The sequence below is a fragment of the Lontra canadensis genome, unplaced genomic scaffold (assembly GCF_010015895.1).
Source record: "Lontra canadensis isolate GAN:19392208 unplaced genomic scaffold, GSC_riverotter_1.0 scaffold98, whole genome shotgun sequence".
NCBI classification, from domain to species: domain Eukaryota; kingdom Metazoa; phylum Chordata; class Mammalia; order Carnivora; family Mustelidae; genus Lontra; species Lontra canadensis.
In genome coordinates this window covers 3,848,511-3,871,304 of record NW_022631092.1, presented here as the reverse complement: position 1 = coordinate 3,871,304, position 22,794 = coordinate 3,848,511, and the positions used below count along the sequence as shown (strand labels likewise).

General features: G+C 34.3%; 1 protein-coding gene across 7 annotated transcripts in view; it reads right to left on the bottom strand.

Moving 5' to 3' along the window:
- PCNX1 (pecanex 1) overlaps nucleotides 1-22,794 on the bottom strand; it is a 152,425-nt gene that overhangs the window by 57,289 nt on the left and 72,342 nt on the right. For 4 of the 7 annotated variants that reach the window (XM_032837345.1, XM_032837348.1, XM_032837347.1 and 1 more), the window contains 4 exons: nucleotides 18,211-18,395; nucleotides 5,524-5,614; nucleotides 4,080-4,137; nucleotides 2,149-2,366 (listed from right to left, as the gene is read on the bottom strand). In XM_032837345.1, coding sequence (XP_032693236.1) covers nucleotides 2,149-2,366; nucleotides 4,080-4,137; nucleotides 5,524-5,614; nucleotides 18,211-18,395 — 552 coding nt within the window. The remainder of the gene's footprint in view (nucleotides 1-2,148; nucleotides 2,367-4,079; nucleotides 4,138-5,523; nucleotides 5,615-18,210; nucleotides 18,396-22,794) is intronic. The other 3 variants (XM_032837346.1, XM_032837349.1, XM_032837352.1) reach the window with 3 other exon arrangements.

Below are 22,794 nucleotides of genomic sequence, written 5' to 3'. Positions count from 1 at the left end.
CACTGGCACTCTCATTCGTTCTTTTGTTGCAGCTGCAGAAGTCCAGATCCGTCAAGTCCAGTGCCCACCAGCAGTTCTGCCGCATCACACACTGTCTGTAGTTCTCATCACTGAACATGTGCTCCCCTTACACTTCTGTAGTTTTTAATTTTTGATGAATTCGGTTTATCAACTTTGTTTACTGTTTTTGCTGTCACATCTACAAAATTTTGCCTACCCTATGTCACAAAAATTTCCTCTTACTGTTTTGTTTGGTTCAAGGAATTTTATTGCTTTAGATTTTAATTTAGACCTATAATCCATTTTGAGTTAATTTTCATAGTTTTCTAATATGGTGCAATATAAGTATAAAAGTTTTTTTTTCACATGAAAATCGAATGGTCCCTAGACTATTCGTTGAAAAGCCTACATTTCTCTACCTAACTGATTTGAGATATTATTTTGATGCCATTTAGGCCTAGAGTTTTCTTCATAAGCAGGTGTTTAACTATAATTTCCATTTAATAGATACAGTAGAGTTAAGGTAATGTATCTTTCAGAATGAACTATGATGATTTCTACCTTTCAAGAAATCTGTCCATTGTCAAACTTACTTACATGTAGCAGATCATGATATCCTCTTATAACACCCGTAGAATCTGTAGTGATATCCTATCTCATTCCTGTTATAAGCAAACTGAATCTTGTCTCTTCTCTTCTTTTCCCCCCTTAATCAGCCTGACTACAGTTTCATTAATTTAATTGAACTGCCCCTCTCCCCACTTGCACTCTGCTTCTCTCTGGCTCTCTAAAATAAATAAAATAAAATATCTTTCATGTCTTAACTTTTTTAACATACAGAGTACAAATATAGTTGTTTCAATGTCTTTGACAGCTAATTCTAACATCTGTGACAATTACAGGTTGGTTTCGATTGATTCATTATTTCTCTCATAAATCATGTTTAACTGTTTCTTGGCATGTTTGGTAATCTTTGGTTGGATGTCGTGGGGGATCCTTTGATTGGATGCCACTGTGAACATTTTTGGTCAAGACAATTTTCAGATTTCTATAAATTTTCTTCAAACTTTGTTTTGCTACTTGGAAACAACAGTCTGATGATTTTAGGTCTTGCTTTTACAACTTGTTTGGTGAGTCTGCAGCAGTGCCTATGTTAGGGCTAATTATTCCCCACTTTTTACGCAAGACTTTCCTGAGTACACAATACACCATAAAAATACGAATTACGAGTTTCTTCAATCAGACAGGTGGAAATAGGCACTATTCCTATCCCTGTGTGTCAGGCACTGTCCATCTACTTCTTTCACATGATTCTTACCCTGGCCTCAGGTAGTTTCTTCACATACATTCACTTATCCGTACTCTGCTGAAGAGTTGTAGAGACCCACTGCGGAACTGAGGTTCTCTCTGTGAACAGCAGTCCTCTCTCTGATACTCTGTCCTCGCTGTGTTGGGTCTCCCTGTACTCATAGCCCTGTCTCCTCAACTCAGGAAGTCTGCTGGGCTCCACTTCAGTACCTTCTCCCTATGTCGGAGCCAGCGAGGAAGACAGGGAATTCTCTTAAGGCAGTAAGCTGGGGCAACTGTAGGACCCACAAAATGCATTTCCCATCTCTCAGGAATCACTGTCCTTTGCCGTCTTATCTCCAAAGCCTTAAAAACCACTGGTTCAGGCATTTTGTCTTTTTTTGTTGTTTCAGATAGGAGAGTAAATCCAATCTTTGTTACTCCAGTCTATAGGAAGCACCAAGTTGTAATAGACTAATACTTTTCATTATTAAGACTAGTACTATGAAATAGGGAAAGAGAAGTTTCCTCTTATACCTCTTATATTTAGAGTCATATTACTTATAACCTTATGATCATTAACACTTCATATTCTCTGGCTTTTAAGTATAGTTCCATGATTCCTACTGAGGATAAAAAGGATTTTTTTTTAATAAACATACTAAAATTGCCACAAAAAAGTTTTTAATGGATTTAGGAGAGTCAACGTTTGGGAGCTCTATTAACTTTTACCTCAAAAGAACCAAAATAGAAAATATTTTCCAAAATGATAACCAAGTAAAAGCCTCAATGGGTAATTAGGTTCATTTCAATTTAAAAATAAAATCTACACATATCTTTAATATCACACTGAATTCTCACCTATCAAACAGGGCCAAAAGTGTGAGTCTGTCAAAGTTAATGCCGATCCACAGCTGGGGTAAGACCCAGAAGCGGTAATAGTGTTTGACCTTTTGAGCAGCTTCTTCTGTTGGACCGTAAGTAGCTGCCAAGTCAGGGCTTAGATCGATGTCTTGTTGCTCCAGCAAATCTGTATCGATGGTCAATAGTCTGTTCAATCGAATCTGCGGAAGAGAGAGCTAAAATAAAGTCAGCGCTGAAAGCCTCAAAATATCTTTAGTTAAGTCATGATTCAAGGGCTACTCAATCAGCTTGATCAGATGATCTAAGTCCCCTTAATTCTCTACACTTCTAGATATTTTATGATCATTAGAAACTACAAAAGGTGATAATGGGAAGTAAAGCAAATTAGTCAATCAGTCCTTTGGAAAAGCTGTATTGGGGAAAGTGTTTGCAATCTTAACACTGTGTGATTGTAGAGCTAGGGAATCCATTAAAATCACTTAATGTGAATCATTAGTGGCTTCTCTAAGCCCTGTCACTATGGCCTTTTCTCAAAGCTATAAACTTCATTACCGTGCTCAACCTAAGCTCCTCTGAATTGGATTTGAAGCCTTCAATTCTCATGTCTTCCTACAGTCTCTTATCACTGTTGTTTTCAATTCCCTCCTACGCCCCCATTTTTTCTTTTGTTTTGGCAGGCTACTCTTGGAGACTATACAGGAAATTACCACATTACATTTCATTTTGCTTTAATTCACTCAGCAGTTCACCAGTTTCCCCTTTCTCTGAAGGAGTCTAAAGTTTTCCTTATCTAGCACAACCCTAGCCAGGATTTCACTATCCCAAGGTTTCCATACCATTCAATAGTAGAAAAAACAACAAAAAAAACACAATCATTTCCCTATTTTTGGCTCTCCTATGAAGTTTCCAGGAATATACTCCAGCAAAAAAGCAGAGACAATCTTTACTTATCAAACACATATGTGGTTATAGTCAAGAAAATCTGCTTCCTATAAATAACATAGATATTTTTAACTCTAAGCATTGACAAGTACCTCCCCAGACACTTTTTTTCTTATCCTCTATGCCAAGGTTTCTTAACCTTGGCACTACAGGTATTTTCAGTCAGATAATTCCTTGTTTGGGGGTTGTACTGTCCACTGCAGGATGTTTTATGGTATCCCTGGTTTCTATCCATTCACAAGACACCAGTAACATTCCCCTAGCTGTGACAAGTTAAAGTGTTCTCAGACATTGCCAAATGCTGAAAACCATTATTCTATGCCAGCTCACATCTATGGTCTTAAAACACAGCTCACAACTAAATCTTCTTCAGGAAGCCACTAATAATTAACCTCTTTGGCACTACACCTATTTATAGGTATTGCTTATGTGTTTCATATAAGAATTTCATTTTATATGTTAACTAATTGAATCGAACTAAAATAAGTTAAGAAAATAATTTCATTTGTTTTGTCTTTTCTAAGTTCAATATATACATCTTGAGGGCAAAAGCAGTGTTATCTAAAACAGCCCTACCATATCTCACATGATATACTTTTTACACAGTGATATCATCACTAAGCTTCACACAAACACATGGTATGAGTAAATAATAATTAAGAATTAGAAAATATAATATTCAAAATTGTACTTTTCAAAGGGAAGTTTTAAGATGGCACAACCAGATTATGACATCGGTGAGCAAATGGACCTTTACATATTCTCAAAAGTGTAATTACTGATTCATACACAGCTTAGGAAACTTCATGGGGTTTTATGTTTGTTTCCTAACAAAGGACTTACAAGAAGAGATCCACTACGGAACAGCAAAGGTGATTTTGCCATAGTTTTCAACAAAATTGGTATTTTATAACTTCAACTTTTCTGATTTGCATCGCTACTTAATCTGAATGTACATCATCTTATAAAAATAAAGGAAAACCTACCACATCATGTGGATAAAATCGAACTGAGGTAGAACTGGATACATGAGAATCCGTGTCACTAAAATAAAATTTAAAAATCTTTAGGGACTAAAGAACTTTTCAAGGAATTGAAAGAAAAATAATCTTTTAACAATTATATGATATTTACACTGTATTCGCTTTTCCAAGTACTTCAACATACAAAATAGCATTTTCCTACATATGTGATTAAGAGCACAGCTTCTGGGCCAAAGTATTTATATTAAAAATCTCTTCATCAGCTAAATGATATTTGGGAAAGTTATCTAACCTTTTACACCTCAGTGTCCACCTAAGTAACATAGGATAATAGAACCTCTTATCACAAAGTCCCTGTGAGATGGGTTTATGAAGGCAATTAACATATTGCCTGGAGCCACAACAAACTTATTTCCACTGTTCCATCTTTCTATTGTTTCCACTGTTAGGAAATCACCTCACACTCCAATTTTTGGTCATTCTCGACAGGGTCAGTTTTGAAACTGGATTCAAGAAGCTTAGCAAGTATGTTCTGTCTCTCCAGCGAGTTAAGCTAAGTGACTGCAAGATCCTAGAGCTTTAAATAGCCCCTAGAAACTTTTAAAAAAGTAAGTGAATTGCCCATAGATGTGTAACATTTAAATAGGTGTGTCCCATTATTAAATACAAGTCCTAAAATAGGATTCAAATGATCCCTGTGAAAAAAGTGAGCTAATCACTTAATAATGGATTTCAAGGCAACAACTTGAATAGGTGAGAAAGATTAAAATTTTAGAAAAAACTTTAATACATTCTAAGTTATAACTGACTGCATGCTCAAGATTTCTATTTCTTATTTGCTCTTCTCCTAACTTCTTCCTTATCTCATAATGTCATTTCTTTGTAAGGGAAGGAGAGGAAAAAAAAACTAAATGTAACACACGACCCATATTTTAAGAAATTCCTCTTTCTTATAGCTGGTAAGCAAATTTTAAAGCAAAAGAAAAGAAGGTCAGGTAAAAAGATATTTGACCAAAACACTTACACAGAAATAAAATTTTTAAATTACATAAAGAGAACTGATGGGCTTGAACTTAGTTGTGTATTTCCTAATAAGCCTTTTTAAAATATGCTTTTTTATTGATCTTGCAAAGTGCATGCGTGTGGGTAGCACAAAATCTATAGTTAAATTCGAAATTGTGGGAAACTACTACCCCCCACTATAAGACCTACAGGGAATTTTTACTTAATTATTTAAAATACAGAACAGCTTTTGTTTTAAGAATAATGCTTTCTTTTTTCCAGAGCAATAAATTCTACCTTGTATCTTTGGAGACAAATGCCCAGTGACAAATTACTTAAGCCAATATGAACAAATATTTTCAAGATAGCTTTCCCATTTCAAGGCCTAAAAGCAAGGCAAATATATGCACGTACATATATTCTCCTACTATGACTTCACACATACCAGATATTGGATGCTCTTCTTGCTGCTGGTTCAAAATTCACAAGTGACATATCACAGCCACCAGTCTCATAAAGCGTAGAAGAGAACTTACCTAGCAAATAAATGATTTTTTTAAAAAAAACATTAGAATACTCAGAATTTTTCCATCAGGAAACACTACACTTCAAACTTGTCACAACGTAAGAAAATGTACTATAAACTTTCCCCCAAATATGTGAAAAACAATGATCTGCCTGTAATTCAGCATGATGTGAACTGAAAAGGAATGCAGAACAGTGGGGCAAAATGTCAACGTACACAATCAGGTTTTAACAGTAAGGGAATGAAGTCAGCTTTGCAATCGGGTCTCCTCTTGTCTCCTCACGGGACATTCACAGTTGAAGCAATCACATGAATGAACTTAATGTCGTTTAAAAGGCACCTGACCGCTCTGCAAGTGGTGAGTGGTCATTTGGAAAGCTGCTTAAGTGTTAAGATGGCCCAAAACTATGAGACAACAAATTTCTGAGATTACCTTCAGAGAGTTTTGTTTTTTATTTTTCCCTTCTTTGTTTTTTTAAATAGTTAAACACAGCGTAATATTAATTTCAGGTGCAGAATTCACTGAGTCATCACCTACAACACCCAGTGTTCATCACAAGTGCCCTCCTTAATACCCGTTATGTTTGGTTTTTCAGGAAAAAATTAGGCGTCAAAATGAATCTAAGGAAGTTCTATGAATGGAGTATAATAACATTGGTGAAAATTAAATTGCAGTATTTAATGAACATTACTAATTGCATGAATCTGTAAGAACTTCATGAAAAAATTTAGTAACACCGTTTGCTGAAAATGATAAAAGGTTTATAAATTACATTGGGTGCAGAAAACTCTTAAAATGAACTCAATTAAGATAAAATGGTTTCTCCTAGTGAAATTTAAAAATCTGGAGAGTGTCTGAAATGCATTCTTTACCTTGACAACCCATGGGGGCCCTATCAGAGGTAAGGAGCGTAAAGAAATGAATATGTAAGTTTCCAGTAGGGCAATAAGATGAGGTATATGACTGCAACCATTGGGGACTACTCCAGGCTGCTTCTGATTATTTTTTACTGATCTTATAAATATGATGAATCTTAAGGGCAATTTCAACTACATGGCAGGGCTAAAAGATCTCTCTTAGATGACTACAATGTAAACACGGTATAAAATAAAGACTTTTATTTAATGAAATCCTTGAAAAGTAACAACAGACCCCTTAATATACTAACTATAACTAAGGATTGCAGAATATTTCAACAATCACTTCATTCTTTAAAAGGATTAGAAATTGGAAAGTATTAAATAAGATTGAGTACTTTCTATGGGTCAGACAGAATATGCAAATATTTTATTATGATTTTTCTGTAGCAGCAATTTCTTTGTCAGAATAATATACTCCTGAGACAAGTGAGGAAAAAAGCATTCTGTGAAATGTCTTCTTCATTTGCTGTTTTTCCAAAGAGGATTATTCAGCATGTGGATTTGCTAAAACTCCGCTTTTTACAACCCCCACATGCCACCCTCATCCTTTAGTCATGAATCATTCACTCTTAGCACCTCTAACACAAACCAGATTCATGAACTAAAATGAAATAATAAAAGCTGTCCATTTGGCTCGTTAGGTGTCTTACTGAAAAACTTTTAAGGTGATTAAGGTGGCTGCAGAAATTGTTAGTGAAGAAAAAAATTTAAAAAAAAAAATACTGGCTTGACTGAGATTTCAAAATTATTTTTAAATTATAATGTTTTAGGCTGTGCCCTCTCTTACAATGGAAAATGAAAAATTGGCTGTGCTACTATAATTAGCTTACAATAATAGAAAAAAGAAACATCTGATCAAAATCACAGATTGCATAAATGCAGAATAATTATAAATCCATGTAAATGACTAAATCACAGAGTAACAGAGAGCTGACAGGGGTTGGCTACTATGTGTGAAATCCAGTAAGAATTGAATGGATTAAAAAATAGGTCTTTATATCACCTAATTTGTGTGTATTTTTAGAAATAACTTAATACTATATTCAAGAGAATTTAAATTATTGGAATATATTCTGAGTAATTAGGCACTGTATCAGATTTTTAATAATAGAAGTCTTCTTTGAGGAATACTGAGTATGATAAATGTTTATATGCAACTGAAACTGATTAAAGATATTATTTTTTCTAATATTCAAATGGAACCGGAAAAGAACATTAAGTCATTATACAACTGTATTATCTTTTATGTACAGACATCTCCTATGAAACAGAGTTGCACTTTAAGTTAATAGAAACATAAAAATAAAGCATGCCCTCCCAAAAGCTCTTTAGATAAAGAAAGCTGGAAAAACTGAGTAGTTATAGTACTATAAATCTAGAACTCTGAATGCTTCTTTACAAACCAACGACTAACAAGTTATAAATTTTGGAAATTTAAACAAAGCATAAAATATATCTATGAAAAGGGAGGCTATAATCTTAACAAATGGCTTCAATCGTGCTTTTTTTTTTTCCTAAGAAGCTTTTGTTTACATACTAACTTTATGAACACGCTCAGGTCAGAACAAGCTAACACTGTATTAAGGCTTCATGCTCTATTCCTAATAAAAATCCACCAAAAGAATAGATTCTCTGCATCTTTGGAAAGTAGGATCACTTCAAAAGAAACAAATTTTATTCAGAGCATAAACAATTCAGGAAAAATTATACTAAAAAGTGTTTAGCTTAAGGTTTCAGTGAAAAACTTAGTAATATCTTAAGGTATAATAATCTATTAAAAGCATCTTCAAAAACAACCAAAACATAAAGAAGCATATATTACCACTGGTTTATAAAGATTAAGAATATACTAAATTTGTACAAATTTCCTTAGCATACATAACAATTTTACATATATCTCATTTAAGATTAAAATCATAATGTAGTTATCCTTTAGGTCCAAAGTGAAATGTGCTTTTAATTAATAATCCTACTTTTATTCTGTGTTAAGACTATTAATTTTTTTCTAATTAATATAAATTGAGGAGGATATCAATGAAATATGCCCTCACATGAATTATGATTAAACACGAAGTCATCTTACCATATCCAACTCCCAGGTCATAATTAATTATATCTAACAGAATGGTTTTGTCATAATTTCAAGAAAACAGTTACTTTCTGACAAAATAAACAAGATTGGAGGCTGGAATTTCAGGCTTAATGGTACTGGCCATGAGAGAGCATCTCTAGAAATAAAGAAAAAAAATTAAGGTACCTGGTATTTCTCAGTTTTGAACATTTGATTGCTATTGCCTAAAAAAATCACATTTCATAACACAAAACCATTTTTTTTAGGCAGGAGAATTTCAAATAAGTGATGAACAACAGGAAGATGAGTAAAATTAAGATACTGATTTAAAGAAAAGGACACTTGAAACATCTCCCTGAAGCCACGAATGGTGCAGCAGACAAAATACATACGGGCAAGACCCTGATAAAAGGCATGAGAAAGCAATGGGATCCTCTAACTCATCCTTTCAATAAAATTCCTTGCTACATGGCACAAACTGTATAAAGATTGCTCAGATAGGAAACCACTAATGCATTCTTGATGTTACTCATTTTACTTATGTACTTTGGAAAGAGGTAGTTACTAAGACAGATCATCTGTAGGATTTTTCTAATCCTTCCAGGTCCAACAACAAAGGAGGCCTCTTAAATTTCTTGATTTCCTTCTTTGGATCCCCTTTCCACCTCCGTTAATTCTGCATCCTCTAAGCCTAATCTTGGCACACTGTTAAACGAGCTCTCGCTTTCCTAGTATTAACTCTTAAGACAGGCAGGAGCTACAAGAGCAAAGCCAGACACAAGAAAGGCAGCTTTATAAAGTGCTTTTTCGAAGGCTATCGGCGGGTGTGCTCGCTTCAGTGTGGCACACATACTAGAAGGCTGCTGGAGGAACACCCATCTCCATGACTCACTTAAGTACTCTAGAAAAAGTGCTTATTTCTGATGTGAGGAGTCCTCTGTTCACAATGCTACTTCAATGAACACATTATTCTACTTTTAAGAGCAAGACCTTTAAGACTAGTTTCCTGGATAGCTGCCCCCTTATCATCATGAATGGTACCTACGAGTCCCTAAGGAAACACGAGTTTTCACGCTGACAGAAAGGAATCTTTCTGTTGCTGCTTATGGGTTAACAGACTTGTTTCTCCACAGACCAGTGGTCAGCACACTTTTTCTACAGCAGGTCAGAAAATAAATACCTTAGGCTGTGCAGGCCATATGGTCAGATGTAATTCAAGACTGCCACTGCAGCATGGAAGCAGCCACAGAAAACATGTAATATATATTTACTTTATTTCATTTATAAAAATAAATGAATGGCTGAATGGATTTACCCCCCAGGCCATAGTTTGCCGCCCCTGTCCACCACCAAAAGCCTTTGGCTTCCAAAAACCTTTTAAACTATTGTACTACCAGGGTAATCAAGTCACTATGCTATTTGTAATTGAAAGTTTCAATACTGAGAAACAGTCCTTCTTCCTGGGATGTTCAACACTGTGCTAGGTTTTTCAAACAGGAGAAAAATTAGGAAAGAGCAGGAAGAGGCCTGGTACGGAAAGACAGAGGTCTCTACTGCTTGGCAACAGTAAAATAGATTTATTCGCCGACATATTTTACTGACATGGCCATTATCCTCTAGTTCTGACTCAACACCACATGCCTTAATTCATTAAGTCTCCCCTCTCACTGCCTAATCCCCAGGGTCAGGTGAACCTTCCAAAAGTGAATGTACAAGTTCATATTCTGCTATGATTTCATCATCTGCTCACATTTTCTTTCAAAGAGATGTCTTCCTTTTCTTGGTAAAACCTACAACATGACAATACTGACAACATTACAAATGATCGGGTACACAAAAAGGCACGACACAGGATGGGAGAAAATATTTGTAATTTGTATCTAACAAATTTTATCTTAAATACCAAAAAAAATGATACCTCAATAATGACCCAATTTTAAAAGTGAGCACAAGATTTGGACACACTTCATGAAAGAAGATATATGTATAACCAAATAACACATCAAAAGATGCCCATCATCCTTACTCATAAGAGAAATGCAAATGTAAACCACAATAAGATACAACCACTGGGGCCAAAATGTTAAAGGCCAACAATAACCAACGGGGACAAGAATGGGGACAAGCACAATTCGCATACATTGCTGCGAGAACGTAAAACCACTTTTGAAAACAGTTAAGTTTTATTAACGATGGCCCAAATCTGGAAACAACACAAATGTCATCAGATGAATGGATACACAAAATACATATTCATATACAATGGAATAATACTTTGCACAAAGAGAATAAACTAATCCATGCAACATGATGAACTCAAAAGCATCCCATCAGGTGCAAAAGGCCATATTCAGACTGTCTTAATATGGACTCCTAGAAGAGGGAGAACTATAACGACATAACGTATGCAGTGGCTGCCTGTGGTGGGGGTGGAGGAGGGACTGACTGCAATGGGGGCAACAAAGAATCTTTTTGAAGATGACGATAATGTTCTGTATCTCCATTGTAGTAATTCAAAGGTGTGCACATCTGTTACAGCTCAACTGATCGCACACGTTAAATGGATGTGATTTATCATACCTACATTATAGATCAATAAAATTGATTCAAAAACAAAGAAGAAAAAAAGACTGGTCAGGTAAGAGTCTAAGCAGATGGTCGCATATGAAACAGCACGTAGTCAGCAGAATTCCCACAAAACAAATCAAGATTTTGGAGAGTGAGTGATATTTGTTTTATTTTTGCGTTTCATTTTTAAAAGTACTATGTGTCATCAGATTCAAAAGTAGTATATTAAATGAAGAAAAGTTCCCTCGCTCCCCAGAGACAGCCACTGTGCTCTTCTGAATCATTATTATGTACACTCATTCTGTAACAATTGGATCCTTCTCCACATACGCACTTTCTAAAATTTACTTCTTTTGCTTACTAAGTAGCTTAACTTTTCACGTCAATAATAAAGATGCACCTAGTTCTAAATATTATATTAAGTTTTATGTACTATCATTTCTTTTAGGGGTTCTCTAACAACAGACATGTCGATTGTTTAAAGTCTTTCAAAATTACAAACAACGCTACAATGAATGCTCAAGTACATGTATCTTTACCAGTTTATAAAATCTGTAGATTAAAAGCCATCGACATTTTTGGTCTACAGATCTAAAGTACACTCCAGGAGCATTTAATCTTCAGACCTTTTCCAGTAATAGACATACTCCACATTCAAAGATGAAAAAGATCTCAACTTTTTTTTTAATTTGCAATTTAAAAAATTACAATAAAAAGCTTAACTGTTTGCCCCTGATTACAAACCACTTGTATTTTTTAACTCTTGACTTTTCTTGTTATTAATCTTTATCTTACTGATGATTTGAAGTGCTTATTGTGGCAAAGACAGATGACTGACCTCCCTTTCCCTTCCATAATATGACATTCCCTCACTGAATCTCAGCTGGGCCTATGTCGGCCTAGTTAGAGACATTCCCTAACTAGCCTATCCTGCAGTTAGAAGTTGCTATGTGACGATGTATGGGCCCACAGGAGAGAGAAAGTGACAGGCCCATGTTTCAAGTCACAATGTGAAAGATACAGGCTAACGGTCTTTACATTTTTTTAGCAACACTTTTCCTGTTTTTCAGATAAATCTCAATGACAGGAGCCATCACTATGGACCAGCAGGGAAGTGACATGTGGAAGGTAACAGAACCAATCCATCTGCTGGGGACAGCTCCGCTTAAACTGAGAGACATGTAAACTTCTCTCTTATTTCAGGCACTAACTGGTGAGGGGCTGGGGGTTGGGGGCGGTATCTTCCATGGAAGAATCCAGCCTGTATTTCAGTGAATGCATACATTAACCAAATTTAACTTAGGATCTTAAAAATGTTAATGTTAGAAAGTAGATAATTTAGTTTAGTACTTCACTGAATTCTTTACAACAGAGACAAGCAAGAAACAAATTGGATATCTCAACCGGTCCCTGTTATCTTGTACAAAATTCCTAGAGCAGTTTGGGCATCCAAACTTTTTAAAAAATAATATACCAGAAGTCTTTCCACAGTAACAGCAATAAACTTCTGAGCACTGTCCAGGGGATGAGTTTGGAGAAGATAAAAGTTGGTCTAGGTTTATTTTTCATTTATAATATATGGGGAGATAAAACATACACTTATCAACTCCTGCCAGATAAAGTGTAAACTGGGACAAGCTTCCATAAAGCAATTGACAGTGTATGTCAAAGCCCCAAAATGTTTATTCCCCTGGATGGTTCCCTTCAACGTATTTATCCTAAGGAAATAACCACAGCTGTACTGAAAGGTTTATGTAACGGAGGTCCAGCAGAGAGTTTACTACAACAGGAAATATCAGGGATCATCATGAAGACTAACAATGCGGTTAACTGGTTAAATAAATTTATGATTAATGTTAATAACATCTGTTATTAACATTAATAGCAATGATTAGTTATGTAATTGACTTATTATTGCCAGGCACTATTCTAATTGCTTTGCACATTTTAATTGATATAATCCTCACCATAAGCCTGTAAGTATTATTATTACTGAGGCTTTGATAAATGAGGAAACTGATGCACAGGGAGAGAAAATAACTTGACTAAGGTCACACAGCTAGTGAGTAGTAGAGCACGGACTGGAAGCTGGGAAGTTTGACTCTACAGTCTACTATGCTATACTGCCTTTCATGGAGATTTAAGAGATAAAATAATTTGTCATTGACTAAACAAGTTAAAAAACATAACATGAGTAAATAACACATGTGCTAAGTGAAAAAAGCAAGATACAAAGCTCATACAGGAGCACAAAAGTCACACATCATGATCCCAATTCTATTTCAGAAAAGTATATAAATGTATGCATTAAAAAAGACAGGAAGGAAAGAAATCATAAAGTTTCAATAGTCACTATTTCTAAGTGATAAAATTACAGATGGCTTACTTTTCATTGTATTTTCTAGCATTTCTAAACTTGTATCTTTTTAAAATTTAATTGGCACAGACCAAGTGAGAAAGAGACAGAGGGAGAGCCCAAGCACAAGCCAGGAAACAGCAGGCAGGGGAGAAGCAGGGTCCCCTGAACAAAGAGCCTGATGTGCAGCTTGATCCCAGGATTCTGGGCTCATGGCCTGAGCCAAAGGCAGATGCTTAACTGACTGAGCCACCCAGACAGCCCTAAACTTGTATTTGTGTTATAAGAATGGGAAAAGCACTTTCTAATTTTATCAAAAGGATGAATATATCCCAAAATCCATTAATATTTCCTCCTTTTAGCTGTAATGAAGGATTTTTACTGCTTCAATAAAAATAAACATTTACTTTCATTTGTATATCCTTTGTGTTGCACTTCACCCCAAAATAAAATAAAATTCAGTATTTTTTATATTTAAAAATAACAATAAAGAACAATGAAGGAGAAGATCCAAGCTGCTGCGAAAAGAATCTAACGTTTTGTTTACATGACTGAAAATGATCTGCCATAACATGGGGCACTGAGATACAGACTCAGATCCCTTATACCTAACTTTATATTTACAGTAACAAGGAAAAGTTCCTATAATGTACTACAAATGCTAAGAATAGTACATAATATATATAACCTTTTAAAACACCAAGTCTAACTCTAATAAAAATCACTGAAAGTAGGGGCGCCTGGGTGGCTCAGTGGGTTAAAGCCTCTGCGTTCAGCTCAGGTCATGATCCCAGGGTCCTGGGATCGAGCCCCACATCCAGCTCTCTGCTCGGCAGGGAGCCTGCTTCCCCTTCTTTCTCTCTGCCTACTTGTGATCTCTCTTTTTCTCTGTCAAATAAATAAATAAAATCTTTAAAAAAAAATCACTGAAAGTATTATAAATCATATAAGCCCCTGCTCTTTAAAGTAAAAAATTTAAAAGCCTCCAAATCATATTTCTGCTTAATAATGCATAGCTGTTATAAACCGCTTAATAAAAAGGGCAATAGGGTACTGCCAGATTTAAGACTTTTTCTACAGCTGACCATATTTTCAAGTTAATAAGTTCTGTAGCAAAGCAGATTATCTCAAAGAATACCTTCTTTGTCAATCCTCACATAGCAATGAAACAAAAGATAACCTTAGAAAAATTCAATTCACACATCACTTTTTAAACCTCTAATGCATTAATGAAATTAAGTCTCAAATTCATCAAAGGAATACCATCTATGAGAATTTATATGTATATATATATTATTTTTTAACCATAGATATAAACTTGTTCTCATTTCTTGTCTGTTACAGTTTTTTACATGAAAATTTTATGTAACTTTATATATACTTTTTCAAAGCATATCCTCATCACTGACCACCACTAATTTCATATACAGAAAACACACATAAATTTTCCTGCTTTATCAGACCTTATCTAGAATATTTCCTCTGAGATGAGCTACATATTAAGAGTTTAATTATCAACTATACAGGCATCATTACATCAATTTATTAGTCTTAATTTATAAGAGGAAGCTGAGATTAACATAAAAATTGAGAAGTGATCGCCAAGTTTCCTAGAAAAAGCTTAATAGATATAAGATACAACTTTAAGGCTACCCAGATTCAGTCTCCTGTGTGACTCATCTGGGCACTAAGCACAGCTTGTTTTATTAATTGTAATTGCAATTTAATTCAGAATATAGTAGGAAATCAGCTGAAAACATATGAGTCCACTAAAGGACTGTTGAAAAGAAAATTAACCTTTATGATGTGGTTAAAAAAAAAAAGCAATAGGTCACACTGAAGGACTTGAGAAATTCTTAGATAGTAATCAGATAGTAATCTGTCACTTCCATCATTTGAACCTTTTTTTTTTTTTTCATGGAAGTGAGGTCTATAAGTAAGAAAATCACCCAAATTTTTCCAACCAAATTCTAAGTTATATACTTATAATTCAGCTTTTAAAATTAACAATTATGCCTCCCGAGTATGTGTAATGAAAATATTTTCTTCTGCTGAAAAACTTACTAATAAAATAGCATATTCAGTGAATTTTTTCACCATGTCTAATGTTATCTGGTAACTGTGAAATGCTAGTTAAAATTCAACAGAGATATAAGGATTCTCAGGGTTTAATATAGGAAATGAATGTGGTTACCTAGTATGAACCACAAAGTAAATATGTAGAAAGTAGTTAAGGAAAACTACCTAAGCTTAGAATTAAACAGTGCCTGACTGCAAGTTTTCTTTAATCCAAAAAAGCTATACCTCTGCTTAAACAACCAATTATAATCTATACATGCATACAGATGCAAACAATTATATGTACTCAAACATACACATGTATGAATGCTTATATGAGTGTTTTATATAAATGTATTACGTATATATATACATTTTCACATATAAAGGTTTAAAAATTTTTCAACTGAAGAAGCTAAATTCGGAAAAAAATCCTTTCTAAATATTCCACACTTTCAGGGGATATTATGACTAACTTTATTAAGATTTTATTTATTTATTTATTTATTTGAGAAAAATAGAGAGAGAGAGAGAGAGAAAGCACGCATGAGTGGGGGGGGGGAAGGGTAGAGGGAGAAGCAGGCTCCCCCACTGAGCAGGGAGCCCAATGTAGGGCTCGATCCCAGGACTCAGCGAACATGCCCTGACCCAAAGGCAGACACTTAATGCCTGAGCCACCCAGGAACCACAATATCGTGACTAACTTTAACATCTGAGTACCCAAATTCATTTACCCCAAGTCATCTTACCACTGTTAATTATAATCATGTAGAAATCAAACCATGCAACAAAAATATTCTAGTGGAATGTTATAAAAACCAGTGTCTCTACCAATTCCTTTAAGTTCAACTGCAGCCCATCTTCAGGATCTTTTCCGGTCAACTTCATTTGCTATGGAACATGTGTACACTGACCACTGTGGCTTGTTTTGTGTTCCTTATCACAATACACTCAGTTTGGCAGCACCCAGCTACCACAGGTCAGTAACTAGCTACCAGAAAGCAGGTAAGAAAAAAATCCAAATTTCAAGACAACAGCATCCTGAATATCTACCCACAGATGCTAAAGTCACCTCCAGGCTTCATCCTCAGAGCTGTGTAGAGAGTTCATACATATATATTTTCAATATTCTGCAAGTGGATTAAGGATGGGATTTTACAATGAAGGTTCTCTTAGCAAGTTTTTCGAGTAAATTGGGTTTTTATAGAGGAAAATCGTCTACGCATCATTGTATGCTTGATTTGACAGAGGTGCAAAAATCCAAAATAGATCAAAATTAAGTCTTTTATTTTAGCAAATCTGCTACCACAGACCCAGTGGGCAATGGTGATGGTCCCTGTAATTTTATATGCACAAACTGACAAATCATCTGTTCCAAAGACTTTGGGGATTAACCTGAGAGAAATAGTGATAGAGAGACATTAGTTGCATATATTTGCAACTAAAAAAAGTATCACTCTTTTAACTCAAAGCAAGTAACTAAACTGAGGACCCTCCTAATAAATTTCCTTGCTTTTTCAAATTACAAACGCAAAAGCAAAAGCACTCTAAAATTTAAATCTTTTATTGCCTTCTCTTTTATTTAGCAATAACTATATGTGCGAATGTTATAAATATCTCAGTGACCATTTTCAAGTTACCATGAAATTTGCTAAAGATAATCATTTTCATCAATATACGTACCTAATAGTTGTTAACTCTCTGGAAACAATAAGGATTTTTACAAAATGGGATGAGTCAACAAACAGCCCATAAAGCTGGGCGCCTCATACCACACAGCCTTCTAGCCAAAGTGTCACGTGCATTATCATCTTTATAAATGAAATAGTTATAAACAGGGATGAACAAGACCACAGTGAGCAAATGTAATGCTTTCAACCGTGTTTTTTTTTTAGTAACATTTTCTTCATTGTATTTACTTAAATTGTTATTAATCTGCATTCTGAACACAAGAAAAATGGATTAGACAGAGAAACAGAAGACCAAAGCAGTAATAAATACTGTCTTTAAGATACAAAACGTATATCTGACTGGATATTAATAACTTATATTTATACATATATTAACAGGAAAAAGAAAAAACCTGATGGCGTTATTGATACTCATACAGAGCCATGGCCCCCTGAGAGTACTGTATTAGGATTATAGTAAGTCTGTTTCAGGTGACAGACACTGAAGTGAAATACAGAATACCCAAAAGAAAGATTCTGTAGTAATACGCCATGAGAAAGTATTTATGCCTTTCCTGAAGCCAGCGAATTCAAAGAAATTAAGGTCTAATCAAAATAACTTTTAAAACATCAACAATTCCCCTCATGGTGTAAGTGCCAAGGAATAGATGAATTACCCGAACCACTGTAAGAGAACACTAAAGCATGAACATTTATTAATACTTTTAGCTACCTATCAGTAATAGACATGCTAAAAAAAAAAAAAATGCAGAATGCTGAGAGAAAAACAGAAAGTGGGAAAGCAAGTCAAATTTTCCTCACACATAGGACATATCCTATAAAAAGGGCTCTTATGCATAGTTCCAAATGAAGCTCTCTCACAAAAGAAGAGCAATCACTGTCACCCACTATCTGCTGCATTATACTTTTGTTATCACCAAGATTACATAAGGCCTGCATACCAAGTTCATCGTGCAAGCTGCTGCCGCCTACAGCAGATGCATTGTCATGTGAGGCTTCTAAGTGGATACTCCCATTTCTCACCAGCAAGGACGCACTAGCACTGAGCACTGCAGCCTGGGAAGGGGGGCGGGACTGGACTTTGACCTGGGCTGTGGACTGCTGGCCTTGCTGACCATCTTGAAGGCTAGGAAAAAACATGGATTGGGGAGACATTACAGGGAAGAAAAGAAAAAACAATAGCTAGAATGAAGTCAATACAGAAAACTGATTTTGAAATGTAACTTGATTTTTTCAGTGTAACCTAAGAAAGAGCTAACAAACTTTGTAAAATATACAGATTATCCTGTTGTCTTAAATCTTCTGGTCCTTAGAAATCTGATGCATAGTGATGAACACAGCAAACATTTAATGCATATGTAAGCTAATCAACCTGTGACTTTTTCCCACCACAAGCCAACAAAATTTTAGTACAAGGACAAAGAAAGCAGCAAAGAAACACAAGCACGTTAAATATATGTGGGTTGTAGCTGGTCCCCAATAGATAAATCCTCTCTTTCAGTTTAAATATGAACTTTTATTTATAACCTTTATAATAATTCTAGAATTGTGCTTTCAAATATTCTGGCATCTCAAATTCACAATAAAACAAAGTTTTTATGCACTTGAAAACCAAAGAATCTTTATCAAATGCAACCAAGGTGACAATTTTGAATCAAAAGAATCACAAACTAGTGCAAGAGAAACAGTAACAAACACCAACTCAACCAAGTGAAATACGAATGATGCTGGAATGCTGGAAGTGTGATTAATTTATCAAGTATTTTCTTCTATGAAAAGCCTACATATTTCGTAAAAAAGGCCAGAGACTCTATCTACATGTTACTACCTTCTCCAATCCATTTCATTGTTTCATTAACAAGGATCCATTATTTTAGAAAATCTTAAGAGTAATTTGGAAACCAGTAATTTCTCAAGGGATATTACAGTCTTTTTAAAATCTTACAGATTTTTAAAATACTTAGTATTTTATTATAATTTTGTCACTTGTTAAAATTATTTATAAAGATCATCTAAATATCTAAAAATCTATAACTAAGAAACTATTCTTAACTCATATTTTAGACGTTTATTTTAAAATACTATGAATTTTAACGTTCTTAGTATAATACTCAAATTTAAAGTGATGAAACTCATGGAAATATTTTCAGTATAATTATTGTATTTCATTCTCTACATGACACTCAAAGTAAATCTGCATTCTGTTACTAAATTAGAACTTCTAGAAAAAAAAAAAAAGAAAATGCTGCTTTGGATGACCTCATTGAATTACTTTATCGTTTTCTTGAGTATCAACTCCTTTTTAATGTTTTGAATTCAATACAATGGTTTCTCTAATGCCTATGAAACAAACTCATCTGTACAGACTGTGAAAAGAGCTGTAATTTGAAGTAGCCACGTAATAAAAGACTAACTAGAAAATACTGTTTATGTTGCTTAAGCCTATGGTTATAGCAACAAAATCCACTCTGGAATTACACTGTCTTGATATGGTAACCGCATGTGACCACCTAAACTCAAATTTTAGTTCCTCAGTCCCTCTAAGTACATTGTAAGTGCTCAACAGCCACATAAATAGCTAGCAGCTACCATAGCTAAAAGCTGGCAGAGTGGACAGAAGCTGGTAACAAGCATCCACCACACTGCACAGTACAAATTATACAGTATTTCTACCACCATATAAAGTTCTATTACCCATCACTACCTGGAACATAAACATTTCAGGCTTCTTTTAGAGCCAAAGAAAAGTATGCACTCTAAGTAGAGCAGAGGAATGTACAGAACACATGAAAAAAACCAAGTCTACCCAATGTTGACTTGTCAAAACTTATTTGCATTCTTTAAGCCATAACTATGAAAGTATTCATTTGATAACTTCTTTGGAGTAAAATCTTTGTACAATCAACATAAATCAAGAGATGATCTTGGGAACTGATATAATTAAATATGGCGGTATCTTCCATATATATACAATAAGTCTGTTACTCCTCCTCAAAATTTATCTCAAGTTATCCACAAACCTTATAAAAATGATCAAATTTCACAAGGGAGAAAATTCTGATGAATAAAATGTTTAAGTAGTTCAAGTACTAGGTCCCTTTTGATTCAGAAGACATTAAGAATTTTATACAATATGTACTCAACAAATTTTTCTTTACTTTTTTGTTTTCACTTAAAGTCAAAAACGAGATGCTATACGACAGATGTATTTTAATGTGAACACATCTGAGAATACAGTAATCCTCCACATATCCAAATATACAAAAAGGTTTTCAAAATATCAGGTAATGCATGGGAATCAATTCCAGAATAAAGAAACCAAGGAAACAACTGAAAATCTATGTGGCCGTCAAGTTTTTGAACAACAAAAGCTAGTCGTAAATGCTACGTCCCTTTAATTCCTGTTTTCAGAATCCTTCAACAACAAAAATGACTGTCATTTTTGCAGAAGTTGACAGGAAAACTACTCCTGGTAGTTTGTACTTCACCTAACTAGTAACTGACAGGAACTAATATTTTTTAAAGTACCAGTTATATATCAAAACATAGCAAAAGGAAAAGGTAGGAATTTAGGTCTAACTATCAGCTATCAACAGCATCACTGACATGCAATCTTACTAATTAATATTTCCAATTTAAATACCTCGTCTTGGTCTTTCCTCCCTCTGTACCACTTTAGTATTTGCCACACTCTGTCTTACGTTATTGTTTTGTGTGTGTCTCCACAACTAAAAAATAAACCCTAAGAGTCTGCCTTATTCTTACGAACCTCCAGATTCCAGAGAACATTCAAGAGATTGTTTTAAACACAGTACACAAACAACAAATACTTGGTGGATTTATTCCTGAGCACCATGAAAGGATCCCTATGAATTTCTAATCATGGACTGTTATTAATACTATGAACTTATTTGATTACAGATCTTTCAATCTTATAATACTTTTTTAAAAAATAAACGTAAGAATATAATAAACTTTTTTCCTTTCCCCAAAATGTACTAATTTCTTTTCATTCCAGTCCATTAACTAGAGTTCTAAAAGATATATTTGGGTTGATAAAAATAGATAAATATGGAACTCTTAGTTTTATAAAATTTTTTAAATATTAATCTTTGCTTTTATCTCTAGTAACCGAGAAGAACTGGCAAGGGCCTAGAAAACCTACGTACAAGGCTAACTTAATAAAAAAAAAAAAAAAAAAACCACTTTTAAAAATAAAATTCTGAAATGGGACATTCTAACAATTATTTTAAAAATTTGCAAATTCCCTTCATGAAGAAATTTATGATTCATTCACAATCCTTGGAGATTTATATTTTACCAAGTTCCTTTTGATTGTCAAATACTTAAACTATTCATTAAAGTTTAAAATAAGTTAGTACATTTTACTAATACATAATTGTAATTAAATTATTATCACTCCTATTCCATTTTCTTTTGACAAGTAAGTTTTTTAAGTTTTCCATGACCATACCATCCATATTTACTTAAAGATGAGATTATTATGTAACTCAAACTGAGAATTAACAACAATATACTCTACCTGAATTTTTTGCAATTAAAAAAAGATTTTATCAAATTGGTGTTTCTCCTAATTCCTCTAAGCTAAATTTTATCATATTTCATCCATGATGAAGTCAGCCTATTTAAGATACATGCAAACTTTATACTGGAACTATCCTGGAACCTTAACAAAATCTACATGTTGACTACTAGATGACTTTTGAAAACTTCTAACATGAGCCCCTTCATACCATATCCTCAGTTGAATGGTGATGTATTTAAAACCCTACAAAATTCTACATAATTGGCTAGAGTCAGAACATAGTTCTTTAATATTCCACCAGGCAAAGAAAAAAAGTAATTTGTCTGCATTTGTTTGGTGAGTGGGATCCAGGAGCCTCATTTGTGCCAAAGAATGAAAGGATTTGTAAAGACTAAAAAGAAAATGTTAAAAAAAAGGATTAAGAAATATCAATATGGAGTTAAGGAAGCAAACATGTCTATGGCAAGTATTATTCAAGGGGCAAAATGAAGTGGTTAGAAAAAAACAAAACCAAAAGTAAAACGAAATGCTGAGCTCTTTCTGCAGGTTGGGACCAGACACCCCAATATAGCAGCAGAAGGAAAAACTGCTTCAGGGAGCAAAGGAAAAGCAGTGAAGGGCATGTAGAAGAGAGGGTTTACAAAAAGCAGCAGAGCTCAGAAAAGTTTCTAGACCAAATGTTTTTTTAACTGGTGCCTTCCCATTTTTACATTTTAAATGTTGGTTTAACTAATACACACTACTTTTAACAGAATTATGTATTACTGCAGGATTAATCTGGAACACGACCTACTAAAGATGAAGTACCCAACTGTAATGTAAAATCCAGAAGAATAAGTGAGTCTTAAATCCCAGAGAACTATAAAAGCAAACATTTTGTTACTCTCAAGAATAAGATTTTACCAAGAGAAGAGCTCTGGCTCTTCTAATCTACTGTGCGTTCAATAGCAGTTATGTCAACAAATGCTCTTCCTTTTGA